This window comes from Penicillium psychrofluorescens (assembly GCF_964197705.1).
Source record: "Penicillium psychrofluorescens genome assembly, chromosome: 1".
Taxonomy (NCBI): Eukaryota; Fungi; Ascomycota; class Eurotiomycetes; order Eurotiales; family Aspergillaceae; genus Penicillium; species Penicillium psychrofluorescens.
This window is the reverse complement of record NC_133439.1, coordinates 4864202-4881390: the sequence shown is the minus strand read 5'-3', so window position 1 is coordinate 4881390 and position 17189 is coordinate 4864202. Positions and strand designations below refer to the sequence as shown.

Here is a 17189-nt window from a genome sequence, read left to right as displayed (position 1 = left end):
GAAGAGAAATAGAGAGAGCAATTTATAGAGGGGGACGGGCACTCCTGCCGTGTATTGCGGCCGCAGTGAATACGATCAATGCGCCTGCCTCGTCTTGAATGGCGATTGAGGGAGGCTCACGGGGGAGGGAAAGTGCGACGGAGGGAAGGACCCAGGGTCTGTATAGCGTCACGTGATTGATGACTGAATTTGGGGTATGCGATGCGGCATTCCATTGTTGATTGATCATTATCATTGATGGATTATTGTCGTGTTGTTTGAGGGGGATAAGGGACTCGGGTATATACAATTGTATTCATAGGTATCTACAATGGCGATTGTCGACATGTATATATATCTATGACACTACCCCATCAGCCTTCAGACGGGACACATCTTTCTCCCCATAATCCAGAATCCCCGTCAAAATCTCATCTGTATGCTGTCCGAGAGTAGGGGGAGGCGTGCGCACACCAGGCGTCGCCTCAGAGTACTTGATGGGCGTGTTGACGAGTTTAATCGGCCCACAAGCAGGGTGATCTATCTCGGTGACCATTCCGCGGGCTTGAACTATTCGCAGTGCGATATTAGCTGGTGTGAGAAGAAAACAACCAGGAGAAAAAACATACTATGGGCGTGGTTCAATGTTCCCTGAATATCATTGACAGCCGCATAGGGCATGCCGCTTCCCTCGAAAATCTCCAACCACTCTTGCGTGGTTTTCTGCGTGGTGAGATCCTCGATCATGCCGTCGACCTCGGCCCGATGCTTGACCCGATCGCTGTTTGTCGCAAAGCGGGCATCTGTCTTCCACTCCGGAAAGCCGAGTCGATCGGCGAGCACGCCGAAGAGACGGTCGTTGCCGCCGCCGAAGAGAATGTCTCCGTCGCGGGTCTTGTAGCTGTGGTAGGGCACGATCGATGCTGGAAGACGTTAGTACGAGAATAAGAGAACTGAGGATATTTTCCACTGACGGTGCGCGGTGCCCCATCTTCCCGAATCCTTTTCTCCGCTGATCAGTGCAGAGCTGGCCAGGTTCGACAACGTCGCGACTTGGCAGTCACTCAGGCAAGCGTCAATATGCTGGCCCCTACCCGTTCGTACGCGGGCAAGTAATGCTGCCATGATGGCATTGGAGGTATACAGTCCTGTCGTAAGATCGGTGACTGCGACACCGACCTTGACGGGTGGTCCATCCCGGGAGCCGGTGATATGCATCAGACCCATCTCCGCCTCAACCATAACGTCGTAGCCGGCTCGGTTGCTGTAGGGACCTGTTTGGCCATATCCCGTGATGCTGGCATAGATCAGCTTAGGGTTGATTTTCTTGAGGGTTTCGTAGTCCATGTTGTATTTCTTCAGTCCGCCGGGGAGGTAGTTCTCGACGAGGACGTCGCACTCCTTTGCTAGTTTGTGGAGGATCTCGACGCCGGATTTGTGCTGGAAGGACAGGCCAATAGATTTCTTATTGCGGTTGACCTGTTGTACCTCGTCAGCCAAGTCAATTGATAGTATTCCAGCGTGCCTGTCTCGTACCGCCAAGTAGTACGCGCTCTCCCCCGGGCCCTTTCTGGAGGCATCCTCATATTTCGCATACGGGGGCCCCCAAGCTCTGGTATCGTCGCCTCGCGCGGGGTGTTCGACCTTGATCACGTCCGCTCTGAATCGGGATATTAGCGTCTGCATTATGGGGAAGCTCAGAGTACATACCCCAGATCACCCAGAATCTGAGTACAGTAAGGCTAAGCCAAGCAAGTCAGCACAATCGCTTTGCGATTTAGTAAGATAACTCACTCCAGCCAACACCCGCGTCATATCCAGCACCCTGATTCCTGCCAAGGGCAAAGTGTCACTCCCCGTCGTCGCAACGGAGTAGCTCCGCCATGGCTGCTGCGGGGAGCGGCGCAGGACAGAACCAGACCAGGAAGGGCGCGACCGGACGAGCGCATGGAATCGAAGCGCAGCCATTGTGTTGTCTAAGGGGTATCATGCATGCATCCAGCAAAACCAAAACGAAGAGGAAAGTATATGAGGAGAAAGAGAGTTGGAGAAACTCCGCCGAAACGCCGACACCGCTCTGCCCCACCGAACCGAGGCCGAGGGAGGCCGAAACAGATCTTCATCATCCACCACAACAATGTTTACGGGTCTGGTTGAGACAATCGGGAGTGAGCAACACCCAAAAAGATATATTATGCCCGACCGAACTGACGATATGTTTGAATAGCGGTCACGGCCCTCGAGCCCCTCGACACCACCATCAGCGGCGGCGGGGGCACGTCACTCACGATCTCGGACTGCGCGGAGATCCTGATAGACGCGCATCTGGGGGATAGCATCAGCGTGAACGGGACATGTCTGACGGTCACCGAATTCGACAAGACCTGGTTCAAAGTCGGTGTTGCGCCGGAGACGCTGCGCCGCACGAATCTCGGATCGTTGACGACCGGATCCCCGCTGAACCTGGAGCGCGCGGTGTCGGCGGATACGCGCATGGGCGGGCATTTCGTACAGGGCCATGTCGACACGGTCGCGACGATTCTATCGGTGACTCCCGATGGCAATGCGCTGGTGTTCCGGCTGCAGCCGCGCGACAAGGATATCCTCCGCTATGTCGTTGAGAAGGGATATATCACCCTTGACGGGGCGAGTTTGACTGTCACCAAGGTCGTGGACGGGGAGGACGGGTTCTGGGAGGTGATGATGATTGCCTATACGCAGGAGAAAGTGGTGATGGCGGGCAAGAAAGCGGGCGAGGAGGTGAATGTCGAGATTGACATTGTGGGCAAATATGTCGAGAAGAGCGTGCAGGGCTACTTTGCAGGCACGGCGAACGGGGATTTTGCGGTATTGGAGAAGATGGTGGCCCGGATTGTGGACGAGAAGCTGAAGAAATAAAGGGATCATGATCTATATGGCCTGGGTATACATTTTCACTCTTCCTCTTCCTCTTCCTCTTCTTCACCCTCAAACTCATCACTGAGCCAATTCTCCTCATCATCCATATCCACATCATCGTCTTCCTCCTCCTCTCCATTGCCCTTTGCCTTGTCCTTCTTCTTCCGCTCAATATTCTCCTTTTGCTGCTTCTTCCGCTGCTCCTTCTCCTTCCGGCGTCTATCCCAGCTCTTGTCCAATGATTTCACTTCCTGTTCACTCTTTGTAATGAAATCATGCCACATCACCTTGCCCTCGCAGACCTCATCCTCAACCTTCATCAGACGCAATTTCATGCGCGGCCCCAATTCCACCAGCTTGACAGCCCGTTTCTCCACCCCCGGCGCAGACGCAGGCTTCTTGGAATCTTTCTCTCCGGCCCGTTGGCGCTGCATTTCGCGCTTGTTGAGCACCCTTTTGGTCGTGCTCTCCGCTACCTCGACCTCGGCGTCTGTGTCGAGTTCTGTCTCGCTCGCAGAGGTATATCCCGCGGCCGAGGGATCGAGTAGATAGTCCGCCGCATCTTCCAGTTTCCCCAAGTTCGGCACGGCGGTCTTCTTCTTGTCCCGATTCCGAATCTCCTTGGGATCTAGCCGACGAATGCGTTTGGATACACCAGTCTTCTTCGTAGCGATGGCGTAGTGCCGTAGACTCAGAATATACGAACCCTCCTCCTCAGACTCGGCCGGCTCGCGGTTCAGCAGCATCACTCGGCGGATCGAGGTCAAAGGCGTGGCTTGCGGGTTGATCGGCGGGAAAAGCGATTGGAAGATCGTCGTCGTCAGGGTTTCTAGTCGTTTAGGGACCTTTGAGTCTTCTGTGGCATCTGGCGAATTGAAGTTGTTCATGACCAGCAACGGCGGCGTCTTGTGGTCCTGTCCGCCGCTCTGGGGCCGCTTGAGCGCTCGCTCGACATCCTTGCAGAGCGAGTAGTTTTCCACCTGGAAGTGCAGCGTAGGCCCACGCGGAGTGACCGCCAGCCGCAGGTTCGTGTTGCCTGTTCGGGACTTGGAGAAGAGGAAGAGATGCGTGACACCGAGGGGACCGGTCATGACGGTGTAGTCCCGCAGGCGGTTAGATTTGCGTTCCTACATGTCAGGTTAGGAGGTGGTGTCAATGGGTGTCTTTCCATGACATACCTTCAATCGCACAGCGGTATGAGGCTCCATCATCGTGCGCACGTCCTTGACCAGCTGGCTCACGCTGGATCCGACCTGCGAAGCGCCAACGCGGATGACCATGGACTTGGGAGTCTTGGACATGGCCGCATTGGCCTTAGCCGCAGCCGAGGCATTTTGGGGCTTGACATGGGTGCGCTTCTTGACTCGTGCTTTAGCCATGTTGCAGTACAGGTGCAGTGTAGTGTGTATGGACGCTGAGAAGAAAAGCACCTCGACCCAAAAAGATAAAAAAATCCAGCGGATCAACCATGTTCCGGGCCCACATAGATTTATTTGGCTGCGGCGCAACTTTTTTTTTGGATCTTCAAACAACAAGACAAGACACAAAATGCCTGCCGTGAAAAAGCGCAAGGTCGCCCAGGAGGCACCGGCCGACGACAGTGATGTCAGCTCCAATGATTCAGAGGGAACACCTCAAGCAGAGGCAGACAGCGAAGCCAACTCCCAAGTCTCAGAAGAAGCAACCCCGGCAGCGGCGGATATCGAAGCTGCTCAGCCTGCAGCCAAAAAGTCTTTTAAAGAGCTTGGGATTATTGAATCTCTATGCGAAGCCTGCGAGACGATGGGTTTGTCAACCTATCACGTTCTAAATTGATCTTCTTCTAACTCATCTTTAAAGGTTACAAGGCTCCTACACCAATCCAATCCGAGTCGATCCCACTAGCACTGCAAGGCCGCGATCTAATCGGTCTGGCCGAAACAGGCAGTGGAAAGACTGCCGCATTCGCCCTGCCCATTCTACAAGGTACGACACCTATCTTTTCCATATAATCAAAGATGACGCTAACTCTACGTAGCACTCATGGAGAAGCCCCAACCCTTCTTCGGCCTGGTCCTTGCTCCGACGCGAGAACTGGCGGTTCAGATCTCCCAGGCCTTCGAGGCACTCGGGTCAACTATCGCTGTACGAACGGCGGTAATTGTCGGTGGCATGGACATGGTCTCTCAGTCAATTGCTCTGGGCAAGAAACCACACATCATTGTTGCGACACCCGGTCGACTTATGGACCATCTTGAAAACACTAGAGGTTTCTCGCTGAGAAGTTTAAAGTACCTCGTTATGGAGTTGGTTTTTCCTTACCCACCCTACGAGAGTCTTACACTAACATACCATCACCCTCCAGCGAAGCAGACAGGCTTTTGGACCTTGACTTCGGACCTCTTCTAGATAAGATCTTGCGCGTCCTACCCAAAGAGAGGCGGACATTCTTGTTCTCGGCGACTCTTTCCTCCAAAGTCGAGTCCTTGCAGAGAGCTTCACTGTCAAATCCCCTGCGAGTGTCGGTATCATCGAGCAAGTATCAGACTGTCTCGACTTTGAAACAGGCGTTTCTGCTCCGTCCACACAAGCACAAGGATATCTACCTTGTGTATTTGCTGAATGAATTCGCGGGACAATCAGCCATCGTTTTCACCCGGACCGTCCACGAGACACAGCGTCTAGCCTTCCTACTACGCACACTCGGCTTCGGTGCCATTCCTCTCCACGGCCAGCTCTCCCAATCTGCCCGTCTCGGCGCGCTAGGAAAATTCCGCAGCCGTAGTCGCGATATCCTCGTTGCAACCGACGTCGCAGCGCGCGGACTGGATATCCCCTCCGTCGACGTGGTGTTGAACTTCGACCTACCAACGGACAGCAAGACGTACATCCACCGGGTGGGACGGACAGCGCGTGCGGGCAAGAGTGGAGTTGCTATTTCTTTCGTGACGCAGTATGATGTGGAGATTTGGCAGAGGATTGAAGGCGCACTGGGCAAGAAATTGGACGAGTATGATGCCGCGAAGGACGAGGTGATGGTCCTGGCTGAGCGGGTGAGTGATGCGCAGAGATATGCTATTATGGAGATGAAGAATTATGATGAGAAGCGTGGGGCGAGAGGGAGGAATAAGTTTGGTGGGAAGAGGTCGAGAGATGAGATGGATAAGGATGAGGGTTGATATGGCTCGTCTGTCTGTATCCGAAAGATTGCTAGAATAGTCAAAACATCCGGAACAGGCATCAAAAGACCTCGTGCATCCCAGAAGTGATGGTTGGTAATCTCCAACGACCCTATCAGCTAGCGATTGTAGATTATTTCTATGGATATACCTGCTGTGCGGTATGAGAGACCAGACCTTCTCTCAATACCTTCACCTAAGATCGAACATGTTCTATTCTACGCTACGACGAAATAGAGATATGTATCCGTAAATTTCATTACTGTCAATGATACTATTTTGGGTTATGGCCATGCTCCTCGGACCTGAAAGAGGGCATTACAATAAGGCCAGAAAACTGTCAACTTTTTCGTGTTTGCCAGAGCCATTCCCCGCTGAGTTTTGCTGCGGGCTTCCCTGTCATGACACATTCGGGTGGCATACACCATTAGATCTCTAAACCGTCTGCAGGATTTCCTTGACACTTCCCGCATCGCGCACAGCATTAGCGACACGCGTGGCAAGGTCATCGGCCTCGGACCGACTCGCGGCCTCGGCGTAGACACGCACGGCATCCTCGGTACCACTGGCACGAGCAAAGCTACGGCCCTTGTTATACCGGGACTGCAGGGACTCGATCTTGGTCTGGAGACCCGGCGGAGACTCGAGCTTGCGCTCGGCGTCGTAGGCCTTGAAGATCGAGCGGTCGCCGACCTCCACGCGCACGAGGCGCGATGGGAGATCGGTGTACGTGCCCAGCCACTCCTTCGGGCTCCAGCCCTTGTGGGCGAGAATAGCTTCCACCAAGAGCATGTCGGAGATGGCGTCGCCGACGGCCTGGTTGATCAGATCGGTCAGGGCCTGTAGGCACTCGAGGGAGCGCTGCTGGGCTGGGGATTGGGGCTCGGTGTTCTTGATGACCTTCAGCGCATTCTCGGAGAAAGTCACCGTGCCATGGCCGTTGGCCTCGAAGTAGACACCGACGTCGAAGCGCAGCGCGGCGTGGTGGAGATGCTTCACGCCTGTGTTGGTGCAGATGATGGGCAGCTTCAGCACCTTCTCAACGTAGTCTGTGCTCGCGCCGTTGGCATATGCGGTCTGCACGACACCGATCTTTAGTTTCTGGGAAATTCCAGCACTCCGAGCGAGGTCACCGATGAAGGAAGCTGCAAGCGTGGCGATGCGGTCGCCGTCCAGAAGTCGGAAGATGTTGCTCTCATCCATGAAGTAGTAGACCAGACGGTCTGCGTCACCGTCTAACGAAGCGCATCGGTCGAGCACAGCGGCCTTGGAGGATGGAGGGGCACGTTGCTTTGTTTTAACGTAGTCGGCACCGCACTAGATATTATTAACCTCTGTCTCGTAGCGCCCCGGACATAACAACTCACCTCGGAGTTGAGGCTATCAGGATTGATGACATCGTCATTCACCACCTTGATATCAAGTCCCGGATCCAGGTACTTGATGAACTCCCTGAGCTTAGGCCCACCAACACCGTTGGCACAGTCGACGGTCAAGCTGCCCTGAACCTTGACGCCGCGCATGACCTTTTTGTAAGAGGAAGCAAGCTTCTCATAATAGCCCTTCTCCGTCGGTTCACCGTACTCATACTGCGTCCCGAGTGTGTTCTTGCATCGCACAACGTAATGCAACTGAGGAGTGGTCATGAACTTCATATCGAGGAACTCGACCTCCGTCGCGGTGAGGGCGGCATTCAGCACGCCTACCAGACGAGAACCCGAGGCACGGGTATCCCGCGCGAATACTACACGGGCCGGGTTGCTCATCTTGACGTCGATTTCCTTGACCAGCTCATCGTAGACATCGGCAATTGTCTCCAATGGGGCATTAGCCAGCTTGGTGGCATATGCTTCCCATTCGGCCTAAATATGCGTCAAAAAAAATCCTTGGTCATCCATCGAAATTGTTCTTACTTCGAGCATTTCACCCTAGCAATTACCCAATCAGTAAATATTCTCCGACAACCAATTACGCAAAAACTCACCATCGGATCGACCAATTTGACGCCATTATCCTCGGCGGGGTTGTGGCTCGCGGTGACCATCACACCAATCCATTGTCCACTGAGCTTCTTCGATCGAAGCCCAGCAAGTAGACCCACTGCGAAAACGACGGTGTTGAGAAGGTCGCTGCGCAAACGGTCAAAACACGGCCTCAGGGACGATCGCGGGGTTGTCGAGGTGGATGCGGGGCAGATCGGAGATGGGCGAAAGGGGCGAGGAACTTACGCTTTCATGCGGAACTACAGTCGTCAGATGGTTAGCTAAGAGAAGTATGGTCTTTGGAGATCGGTGACATACCCCTGCGGTGCCATACTCGAAGACCTGGCCTTCGGGCTTGGCGTATTGCAGGGCCGCTGTTGAGATTGCTTGCCTGACAGCGGGAGACGCCATTGTGGCGGGCGTATACTGCGATTCAGGAAATCACCAGAGATAGTGGAAGGAGATACCACAATGTCGGAAAGCGTGTTCGGGCAGGGGAGGTGAAGAAAAGAGGGAGGGAGGGTGGTTTGAAACAAAAAAAGAACGAGGGGTGAGACACGCCGTTTAGACCGCGGCCGCGTATTGCCACGCCCGTTTCACCCGCCATAAAAGAGACGGGTTGTGGAAATAAGTGGTTGTTATGTGGTGGAAATACAGTCTATCTACTACTGTACCCGTCCCGGTGGGGGAATTCTGTGATTCATTTCCTCCATACCCCTCCCTGCACACACCACCATTATTATCGCATGGGATTTACGCCTTCAGTCGGTGCGAGGCAATGTCGTCCTGCGCATCCTTGATCAGGAACCTGTCCCATTATTAGTCACGGACATCATTCAGAGACGCCAAAAACTCACGAATACCACCATGCGGTCGGCACCACCGTGCCCAGATGCCACAGACTGTGCGCGTCAATCAGTCCATGCCAGGGCGGGAAATCCAGCAGCTCCAAACTCATAGCCAAGATGATCCAAGCCACAATCATGCCGGGCCAGGCAGTCCAGGACTGGAGATACTTTTGGTATCGGAAAATACTGAACCCCGTCCACAGCACGTTCTGGACAATCCCCACAGCCACATTGGCGGCCATGTTGTACGTGTAATCCCACGACCAGAAGCTGAGATAGCACACATGCATCGTGTAGAGCAGCACACAGACCAGCGTCCACAGCCGACGGAGGGTCGGGCGGTACGGCGGGCTGTCCAAGTCGAGACGAAGGATTCGAATCACGGCCAGATACAGACCGAACAGGACACTGGCCCCCGCAGCAAAATAGTCCAGTTTCTCGGTCAAGGGGAAGTCGCGCGTGTGGAAGAGCATGCTGAAGGTCCAGCTGGCCAGCCCGATGTAGCCAAAGGCCATGTAATACTGTCGGAGAGTGTGCCAGCGCGGGATCACTTCTTCAACGCGCGACATGCCCACCCAGTGGGCGGCGAAATTGAGGAAGGAGAAGAGCACGGAGAAGGGCTCCTGCATGCCTAGGATCCGGCGGAACGGCCATTTGCCGTGGTATTGTACGACGGGTTCCAGCATCGGGGGATCGCGAGCGACGCGGCGGTCGGTGATGACGTGTTGACACGTATAATCACACTCGGCCGGGCAGGTCCATAGCAGCAGACGGTGGTGCAGCGCTGTTTGCAAGAAAGAAAAGAGTCAGCCAAGGTCAGAGGTAATGTAGAGAGAACGAGCGTACGTAGCACCGAGTCACCATTCTGGCAGTTCTCCGTTTTACAGACCTGGCATTGACGTCCATTAGCTGTGTTGGCAGTCCTGGGCCCAGGGTGCAAGTACCTCGACGCATTCTTTGAAGTCGTGGAGGTGGTCACCCAGGGAAGCGGTCGATCTCTCAAAGAGAGTAGTCAGGCATAAAAGAGCGAACAGAGTATATAGACCCCAATGCATTGTGAGCCGGGGAGTAGTGAAGGTGGTCCCAGGCGCAACACGCGAAGGTCGGAAAGGAGGATGGGAGCTCCGGGCGGGACGGGATCAATGTTTTAGTCGCGGTCTTGGCAGTTGCCCGTCAGGGCCATGTATAGATGTCAGCGTGGAACCCTAGAAGGAATTGAGATCCATATTGCTATGATTCCTTCAAGAATAATTACTCCCTACTACTTGTCTCACTCTTCAGTCTGAACTGAAATCCGACGAGGGCACTGCATGTCAGGTGATGTCCCTAACGGGCTAGCGCGGGGACTGAGAAAAGGCTTGGCATGGGCCCAGCAAAAAAAAGTTGCACTGGTTCTTCTTCTTGTATCACTCTCTGCTGCTTCCACCAGAACCGTTCGTTGCTTCATTATGGCTGAGTCTGGGTCTACGCAGGAGCCTGGTGTCATCACCAGCAGTGCTGACCGCATGGTGGGCATGGAGCATGCTGAAGTGCGCTACTTTACGAGGTATGTCGAGTCAGGTCCCTCATCGTTGTTGTACCAATGCTGATAATCGCTCCCTAGTTACGATCACCATGGTAATTTATCCTGTCTTTGGTTGCGGCGATCATCACTAACCATTGGCCTTTCTGCTCGGCGCAGGTATTCACGAGGAAATGCTTGTGAGTTTTTTTTTTTTTTTTTGCCTTTGGATTTTCTGGTTTCCCGCCACATCCCCATTCTGACTGACACTTTTTTCAATTCGCAGAAAGATGATGTTCGCACGAGATCCTACCGCGATTCTATCTACCAGAACCGCCACATCTTCAAGGACAAGGTTGTCCTCGATGTTGGGTGTGGAACCGGCATTCTCAGCATGTATGTTCGATAATGATCTCTCGCAAAATGCTCTGTGACTGAGACTGATTTTTCGTCTACCAGGTTCGCCGCCAAGGCTGGCGCAAAACATGTGATTGGTGTCGACATGTCCTCGATCATCGAGAAGGCCAGGGAGATTGTCGCCGTTAACGGTCTGGCCGACAAGATCACTCTGCTCCAGGGCAAGATGGAGGAGGTCCACCTACCTTTCCCCAAGGTGGATATCATTATCTCGGAGTGGATGGGCTACTTCCTTCTATACGAGAGCATGCTGGATACCGTTCTCTACGCCCGCGACACTTACCTCGTCCCCGGTGGCAAGATCTTCCCAGACAAGGCCACCATGTACGTGGCCGGCATTGAGGATGGCGAATACAAGGACGACAAGATTGGCTGTAAGCATTCACCCACCTCCTTGATTCCTGGCAATTTTCTAACCCTTCCCAGTCTGGGACAACGTCTACGGCTTCAACTACAGCCCGATGAAGCAGATCGCCTTGACCGAGCCGCTCGTCGATACCGTGGAGATGAAGGCCCTCGTCACGGACCCGTGCCCCGTCATCACCTTCGATCTGAACACGGTCACCACGGCCGACCTCGCGTTCCGCGTCCCCTACTCGCTCACCGCCAAGCGCAGCGACTTCATCCACGCCCTGATCGCCTGGTTCGACATCGAGTTCAGCGCCTGCCACAAGCCCATCTGTTTCTCGACCGGCCCGCACGCCAAGTACACCCACTGGAAGCAGACGGTGTTCTACCTGCGCGACGTGCTGACCATCGAGGAGGAGGAGTCTGTGTCGGGATACCTTGAGAACAAGCCCAATGACAAGAACAAGCGCGATCTGGACATCAACCTCTCGTACCGGTTCGAGACCGGGGACCCGAACCGCTCGGCCGAGGGCGATTGCTTCTATCGCATGTGTTAATCTGGTTTTTCAATCTGTTGCATTGTTTCCGTCACCAGTGTCGGGATGGTAGCATAGCATATAGTTTTCTTTTTTGGCGTTTTATTCAGGACAGGGAAAAGGCATCATTGTGGCGCGATCCGGACTACCTTGGTTTTTCCTCGAGAAAGCTCCTCGCAGTTTCAAGTCGATACCCCGAGTCGATGCTGAGTCTAGCAAACTGCGTCCAATTCGTTATATTTTATTTTTTTGGTTGTACTGTGTAGCTGTAACTACAGTAAATACTATCGGTCCACAGGGTTGCCGAGTCGAGTCCAGATCAGCCTCGGCTCGGCTCTTTCGCAGCCCCCCCGCATTATTGTAAATCTGAGCTCTTCTTTCTCTTCTGCCCACCCTCGAAGCTTTCTTGTTCTTCATCACGCCCAGAAGATAATCACACAATGTCGTCCCCCGGTGCCGGCTTCGAATTCCCTTCTAAGGATGTGTCCTGGCAGAAGCGCGATGTGCTGCTCTTCGCCAACAGCGTCGGCTGCACAGCGGACGAGCTGCACTTCCTCTATGTAAGAACCATTCCCTCTCTGTCTGATCTAGAACGTAGAACTGACACCCATCAGGAACTGCACCCCAACTTCTCGGTGTTTCCGACTTACCCTCTCATCCTGCGTGAGCAAAACCCATCCGCTCGAGGTTGGCTGATTCTAACAAACAACCCAACCAGCCTTTAAGCTCACCGACCAAGAAGTAACCGACTTCTACGCCCGCCAATCAGCAACCCAGATCCCCGGTGTTCCCAAGCTGGACTTCCGCCGCGGAGTCGACGGCCAGCGCAAGCTGACCGTCCTGAAAGCCCTCCCGCCTACTAGCGCGGGCCGCCAGTTTGAGCTGCGCAATAAGGTCGTCGGTGTTTACGATAAGGGCAAGCCCGGGACCGTGGTGGAGACGGAGCAGTCGATTGTCGATAAGCAGACCGGCGAGGTGTACTCCAAGACGGTTGGTAGCGGGTTCTTGGTAGGACAGGGCGGTTGGGGCGGTCCGAAGGGTGAGTCGAAGCATTCCACCGATTAAATCACCGTACTGATTCTTGCGTGATTAGGACCGAGCACGGTGAACTTTCCTCCTCCTCCGGGGAAGAAGGCCGATGCAGTGCATGTGGTTCAGACGAATCAGGAGACTGCGCACTTGTATCGGTATGCCTAGCTCCAAGCTACAATCACCCTTCTTGGAGACACGCTGATACTAATTCATTCTGTCCAGTCTAAACGGCGACTACAACCCCCTCCACGCAACCCCGGAGCCCGGCCAGAAAATGGGCTTCGGCGGCACCATCATCCACGGTCTGTTCAGCTGGAACTCGAGTGCCGTCGGTCTCCTCCGCCAGCTGGGTGGTAGCGATCCCGCGAATCTCCGCGAATTCCAGGCGCGCTTTGCGTCGCCGGTGCGGCCTGGTGATACGCTCACGACGGAGATCTGGCGCATGGGTAATGTAGAGGATGGGTTTGAGGAGGTGCGCTTCGTTACGAAGAATCAGCATGACAAGGTCGTGCTTAGCAATGGGCGGGCTTTGGTGAAGATTGTTGGGGCGAAGAGTAAGCTGTGATTTATAACTAGTGTGCTCCGTAGGCCATTTGTATATATTGTTCGGCTTCTCCCGAAATGCGTGGATTGGATGGATGCCACACAGCGTTCCACGGTTTCCAGGACACCACTCAATTACCAATGACCAAAGACCTTCTAGTCATGTATTTCCAACCCGTTACTCCGCGTCAGGGGTTTCTCACTTCAACTGCCCAATTCATCCAAGTGTCTCCCCATATAGTGGACACGTGACCTTGTCGATCCCCGATTGGCCACGGGCACGATCAGCACTTAAACCACCGTCCAGCCCACTTCTCGCTGAATACAATCGACCATGGCTCTCAACCGAACTGCTACCATACAGGTAGCCAATGTTTGGAAACATGCGCGGTACAGTTCTCCCTGCGTGACTGTTGACTGTCCATGCCGAGGCTAATGTATTAATCCAGCGGAGCTCGCGCAAAGCCGGTTGCCCTCCAAAATAGAATTGTGGTATGCATGGGTCCCTTCAATGCTATTTTCCCTGTGTTTACCGGTGGCATTTCTTGTAGACCGTGAGCTGGAATGTTGCGACTCCCTCTGGGGGGTTGATAGCGAGGCGCTGCTCTACTGTAGGAGCTGCTCGAGGACGGCTGGTTCACGCTACTCGGTCTATGAGCTCTTCTTCTAGGAAGTGCCAGGATGGAGACCTAGCATCCAAACTCCATGGCAGGCTCGCGGAAGATGAATTCGGGAAGAAGCCTGCTGGGAAAGCGCGCGGAGCCCCCGAGAAGAAGGCAAAGTCTGGAAAGGAGAATGTTGAAAATGACCCGAGATATGTATATATCAAAGCTGAAGGTGCCTTTGACAAGTCGCCTTATCTGCGATTGTGAGTTCTATCCCCTTTTCCCTGGGAGCCAGAACTAACTCGAGGAACATAGTGGACGTTTCATGCTCAGGTTGGTGTGAATTTGGACAGGACTTGCGGCACAACTAACCACTGATGCAGGGAAAACTGTCAATGCTCCGAATGTAATCATCCAGACACGGCCCAGCGGATTAGCGATACTTTCTCGGTATGAGCACTTCGAACCAAAGTGCGTCTCTTTACTAATGGTTTCTCAGATACCAGTCCATGTCAAGGAAGAAGATATTGTCCACAAGCCCGAGGGCATCGAAGTCTCATGTCAGTGATCTCCCTCTGGTCAAGCTGTAGCTAACACGGTCCCAGGGTCCGATGGACACAAGGGTGTCTATTCGTATGACTGGCTCAAAACTCACCAGAACGATGTGGGCAGGCCTTCTCGCACCCCAAACCGTGGCAGGTATGACGATTCCGATTCTTTCAAGGCCAATTCTGACATCCTGCCTAGAATGCCAAGAATGCCTAGATCGTGTGTTCCATGCTGGCCACATGAGAGCAAACGCCCTACCGTCTCCTATGAACAAGTCATGGCAGAAGATAAATATCTCCTGGACTGGCTAGAAAAGATTGTAAGATTACCTGCCTCCTAAGAAGAAAAGCCATCTCTAATCTTCTAAAGTACTGGCGAGGATTCTGCTTCATAGAGGGCGTCCCTGTCACCCCCGAGGCCACCAAGGGTCTCATTGAGAGAATCGCATTCATCAGACATACTCACTACGGCGGGTTCTGGGACTTCACGGCCGACCTCACCTTCAAGGACACCGCATACACCAATGAATTCCTCGGCGCCCACACAGACAACACCTACTTCACCGATCCTGCACGGCTCCAACTCTTTCATCTCTTGTCTCACACCGACGGATCAGGCGGTGAAAACTTGCTGATTGATGGATTCGCCGCTGCCAAGACGCTCTGGCAAGAGAACAAATCCCACTACCAGGCCCTGCAGGATACCTACCACCCATGGCATGCCAGCGGCAACGATGACATTTGCATCCAACCAGCTCAATCGGCTGCGGTTTTCCATGTCAACAATGATTTGTCGAATGTCGATCAGATCCGGTGGAATAATTATGATCGCGCTGCGAAGAGAAACTGGAATGTAGAGGATCAGGCACGGTGGTATGAGGCAGCAAAACACTTTAACGCTATCCTCAATCGGAAAAATAGGCAGTTTTGGACTCCGCTGGAGCCAGGGACTGCTTTGAGTGAGTCCTCCCTTGTCCATCGAACTGTGATCGTCGGGTTGTTGACTGTCTGGCAGTTTTTGATAACTGGCGGATGCTGCACGGTCGTTCCCAATACACCGGCAAGAGGAGAATGTGTGGTGGCTATGGTGTGTAATTCCTCCTGAGATACCCTTGACCGTTTGCACTAACAGTCGAAATAGTCAATAGCGATGACTTCCTTTCTCGGCTTCGGGTACTGAAATATGGCCGCAAGAAGGTGATGGATAACATTGGGAACTACTACAAGGGTTCCCCCGACAACCCGAACCTTTTCATTTAGATGTTCAATAGAGTTCCACATAAATATACCATTCAACATAGTATGATTAGAGACCTGCTGTTCTCGACATTGTATAGATGCTCACGTGACGCGGAGTATGTCATAATCATGGAGGCCAAGCGGGTCACTCGATTCCCCTCCGGATCTCATCTCATCAACTGACATAGGACTGACTCCCACTCACTCCCCTTCTCTCTGCGGTTCAGGCCTATTGGATACCCCTGCACCTATCCGCCGGACTTTGTTTCTGCCTTGAACCTGCGACCTCCCACGCCACTAGAGGGCGCCCCTCCCACGCGATTTGGGGCTGCCTGATTCCTTTATCTACGCATCACAACGCCAGCCTCCCCTTCACCAACTCAGCCAAATCCCATACCCACTGCAGCGATGTGGTCCTGGTTCGGCGGCGCAGCCGCACAGAAGCGCAAGGAAGCGCCCAAGAATGCCATCCTCATGCTCCGCGAGCAGCTGGACATGCTGCAGAAGCGAGAAAAGTACCTGGAGCACCAGATGGAGGAGCAGGATAGCGTGGCGCGCAAGAATGTCAACTCAAATAAAAACGGTACGTCCCTTTTTCTTTCCTTCTCCTTTGGCTGGTTTGGCTGGTCAGATATGCTGACGTGGGTGTTGTGTCTGTAGCTGCCAAGGCCGCCCTCCGACGGAAAAAGGTCCACGAAAAGAACCTCGAACAGACAACTGCGCAGATCATGCAGCTCGAGCAGCAGATATATTCGATCGAGGCGGCAAATATCAACCACGAGACCTTCAAGGCCATGCAGGAGGCCGGCAAGGCAATGACGCAGATCCACAACGGAATGACCATCGAGGTCGTCGACAAGACGATGTGCGTAACCTACAACCCCCCCTTGCCATTTTCTGTGTGAGTTGGACTGATTATTGATCTTTCTATTACACAGGGAGGACCTCCAGGAACAGCACCAACTCGGCCAAGACATCGGCGAGGTCATCGCCCACGGCAACGTCGGCTACGAGCTGCCCGACGAGGACGAGCTGGAGGCTGAGTTGGAGGGCATGGAGCAGGAGGCCATGGATGAGCGGATGCTGCATACGGGGACTGTGCCTGTGGCGGTTTCTCAATTACCATCCCCTGCGACGCAGGAGCGTAAGTCTTGCCCATCTTTGTTTTCCTGCTGCTTATCAATAGAGTATCGACTGACATTTGCCTATCTCTTACAGCCAAGCAACAGAGCAAGCCGGAGGAAGACGACGAGGAGGCCGAGCTGGCCAAGTTGCGTGCTGAGATGGAGATCACATCGTGATCTTCGGACCTTTCGACTGAACTATTTATGGCTTTCTTTTTGTTCTTTTCCCTTTGGATGTAATCGTGTTTCTTCCTCCTTTTGGTGTCTTAAATTACGTGGCATGCATGACTGGACGTCTTTCCCAAGCAAAGGTCCTTACCTTCCCCTCCCCTTATCCACTGGCGTCTTCTTTCCCAACCCGTCTCTTTCTCAGCAATCTATCCGCTACCTTTCCTTCCACCCTAAGATATCTATTTGTGTCCCAGGCGGAG

The 17189-nt window shown here is 53.7% G+C and overlaps 10 protein-coding genes across 10 annotated transcripts; 6 read left to right on the top strand and 4 right to left on the bottom strand.

Moving 5' to 3' along the window:
- Nucleotides 1-337: 337 nt before the first annotated feature.
- On the bottom strand, nt 338-1947 carry PFLUO_LOCUS1845 (uncharacterized protein; the record flags this gene model as incomplete). The annotated part of the gene is made up of 6 exons (XM_073778925.1): nt 338-549; nt 609-902; nt 954-1458; nt 1516-1639; nt 1690-1721; nt 1774-1947. 6 exons carry the CDS (start codon nt 1945-1947, stop codon nt 338-340), a joined length of 1341 nt encoding a protein of 446 aa, XP_073635931.1.
- A 169-nt stretch (nt 1948-2116) lies between these two features.
- On the top strand, nt 2117-2877 carry PFLUO_LOCUS1844 (Riboflavin synthase alpha chain; the record flags this gene model as incomplete). The annotated part of the gene is made up of 2 exons (XM_073778924.1): nt 2117-2147; nt 2207-2877. The coding sequence occupies 2 exons, from the start codon at nt 2117-2119 to the stop codon at nt 2875-2877; spliced, it is 702 nt and encodes a 233-aa protein (XP_073635930.1).
- Nucleotides 2878-2912: 35 nt separating this feature from the next.
- PFLUO_LOCUS1843 (rRNA-binding ribosome biosynthesis protein) lies at nt 2913-4256 on the bottom strand (the record flags this gene model as incomplete). The annotated part of the gene is made up of 2 exons (XM_073778923.1): nt 2913-4004; nt 4056-4256. 2 exons carry the CDS (start codon nt 4254-4256, stop codon nt 2913-2915), a joined length of 1293 nt encoding a protein of 430 aa, XP_073635929.1.
- A 169-nt stretch (nt 4257-4425) lies between these two features.
- Nucleotides 4426-6035, top strand: PFLUO_LOCUS1842 (ribosomal RNA processing protein; the record flags this gene model as incomplete). Its single annotated transcript, XM_073778921.1, has 4 exons — nt 4426-4663; nt 4717-4842; nt 4895-5162; nt 5222-6035. The coding sequence occupies 4 exons, from the start codon at nt 4426-4428 to the stop codon at nt 6033-6035; spliced, it is 1446 nt and encodes a 481-aa protein (XP_073635928.1).
- A 435-nt stretch (nt 6036-6470) lies between these two features.
- On the bottom strand, nt 6471-8428 carry PFLUO_LOCUS1841 (Phosphoacetylglucosamine Mutase; the record flags this gene model as incomplete). Its single annotated transcript, XM_073778920.1, has 6 exons — nt 6471-7352; nt 7403-7897; nt 7949-7963; nt 8020-8164; nt 8264-8277; nt 8336-8428. 6 exons carry the CDS (start codon nt 8426-8428, stop codon nt 6471-6473), a joined length of 1644 nt encoding a protein of 547 aa, XP_073635927.1.
- Nucleotides 8429-8770: 342 nt separating this feature from the next.
- Nucleotides 8771-9551, bottom strand: PFLUO_LOCUS1840 (uncharacterized protein; the record flags this gene model as incomplete). Its single annotated transcript, XM_073778919.1, has 2 exons — nt 8771-8825; nt 8875-9551. 2 exons carry the CDS (start codon nt 9549-9551, stop codon nt 8771-8773), a joined length of 732 nt encoding a protein of 243 aa, XP_073635926.1.
- Nucleotides 9552-10313: 762 nt separating this feature from the next.
- PFLUO_LOCUS1839 (Nuclear SAM-dependent mono-and asymmetric methyltransferase) lies at nt 10314-11688 on the top strand (the record flags this gene model as incomplete). Its single annotated transcript, XM_073778918.1, has 6 exons — nt 10314-10411; nt 10469-10482; nt 10547-10566; nt 10653-10762; nt 10826-11157; nt 11210-11688. 6 exons carry the CDS (start codon nt 10314-10316, stop codon nt 11686-11688), a joined length of 1053 nt encoding a protein of 350 aa, XP_073635925.1.
- Nucleotides 11689-12107: 419 nt separating this feature from the next.
- Nucleotides 12108-13264, top strand: PFLUO_LOCUS1838 (uncharacterized protein; the record flags this gene model as incomplete). The annotated part of the gene is made up of 5 exons (XM_073778917.1): nt 12108-12227; nt 12282-12330; nt 12386-12706; nt 12761-12854; nt 12922-13264. The coding sequence occupies 5 exons, from the start codon at nt 12108-12110 to the stop codon at nt 13262-13264; spliced, it is 927 nt and encodes a 308-aa protein (XP_073635924.1).
- A 631-nt stretch (nt 13265-13895) lies between these two features.
- On the top strand, nt 13896-15655 carry PFLUO_LOCUS1837 (uncharacterized protein; the record flags this gene model as incomplete). Its single annotated transcript, XM_073778916.1, has 9 exons — nt 13896-14110; nt 14163-14180; nt 14231-14297; nt 14347-14407; nt 14453-14546; nt 14595-14715; nt 14766-15354; nt 15411-15482; nt 15537-15655. 9 exons carry the CDS (start codon nt 13896-13898, stop codon nt 15653-15655), a joined length of 1356 nt encoding a protein of 451 aa, XP_073635923.1.
- A 387-nt stretch (nt 15656-16042) lies between these two features.
- On the top strand, nt 16043-16935 carry PFLUO_LOCUS1836 (ESCRT-III subunit protein snf7; the record flags this gene model as incomplete). Its single annotated transcript, XM_073778915.1, has 4 exons — nt 16043-16217; nt 16295-16499; nt 16573-16778; nt 16853-16935. The coding sequence occupies 4 exons, from the start codon at nt 16043-16045 to the stop codon at nt 16933-16935; spliced, it is 669 nt and encodes a 222-aa protein (XP_073635922.1).
- Between the last annotated feature and the right edge of the window lie 254 nt (nt 16936-17189).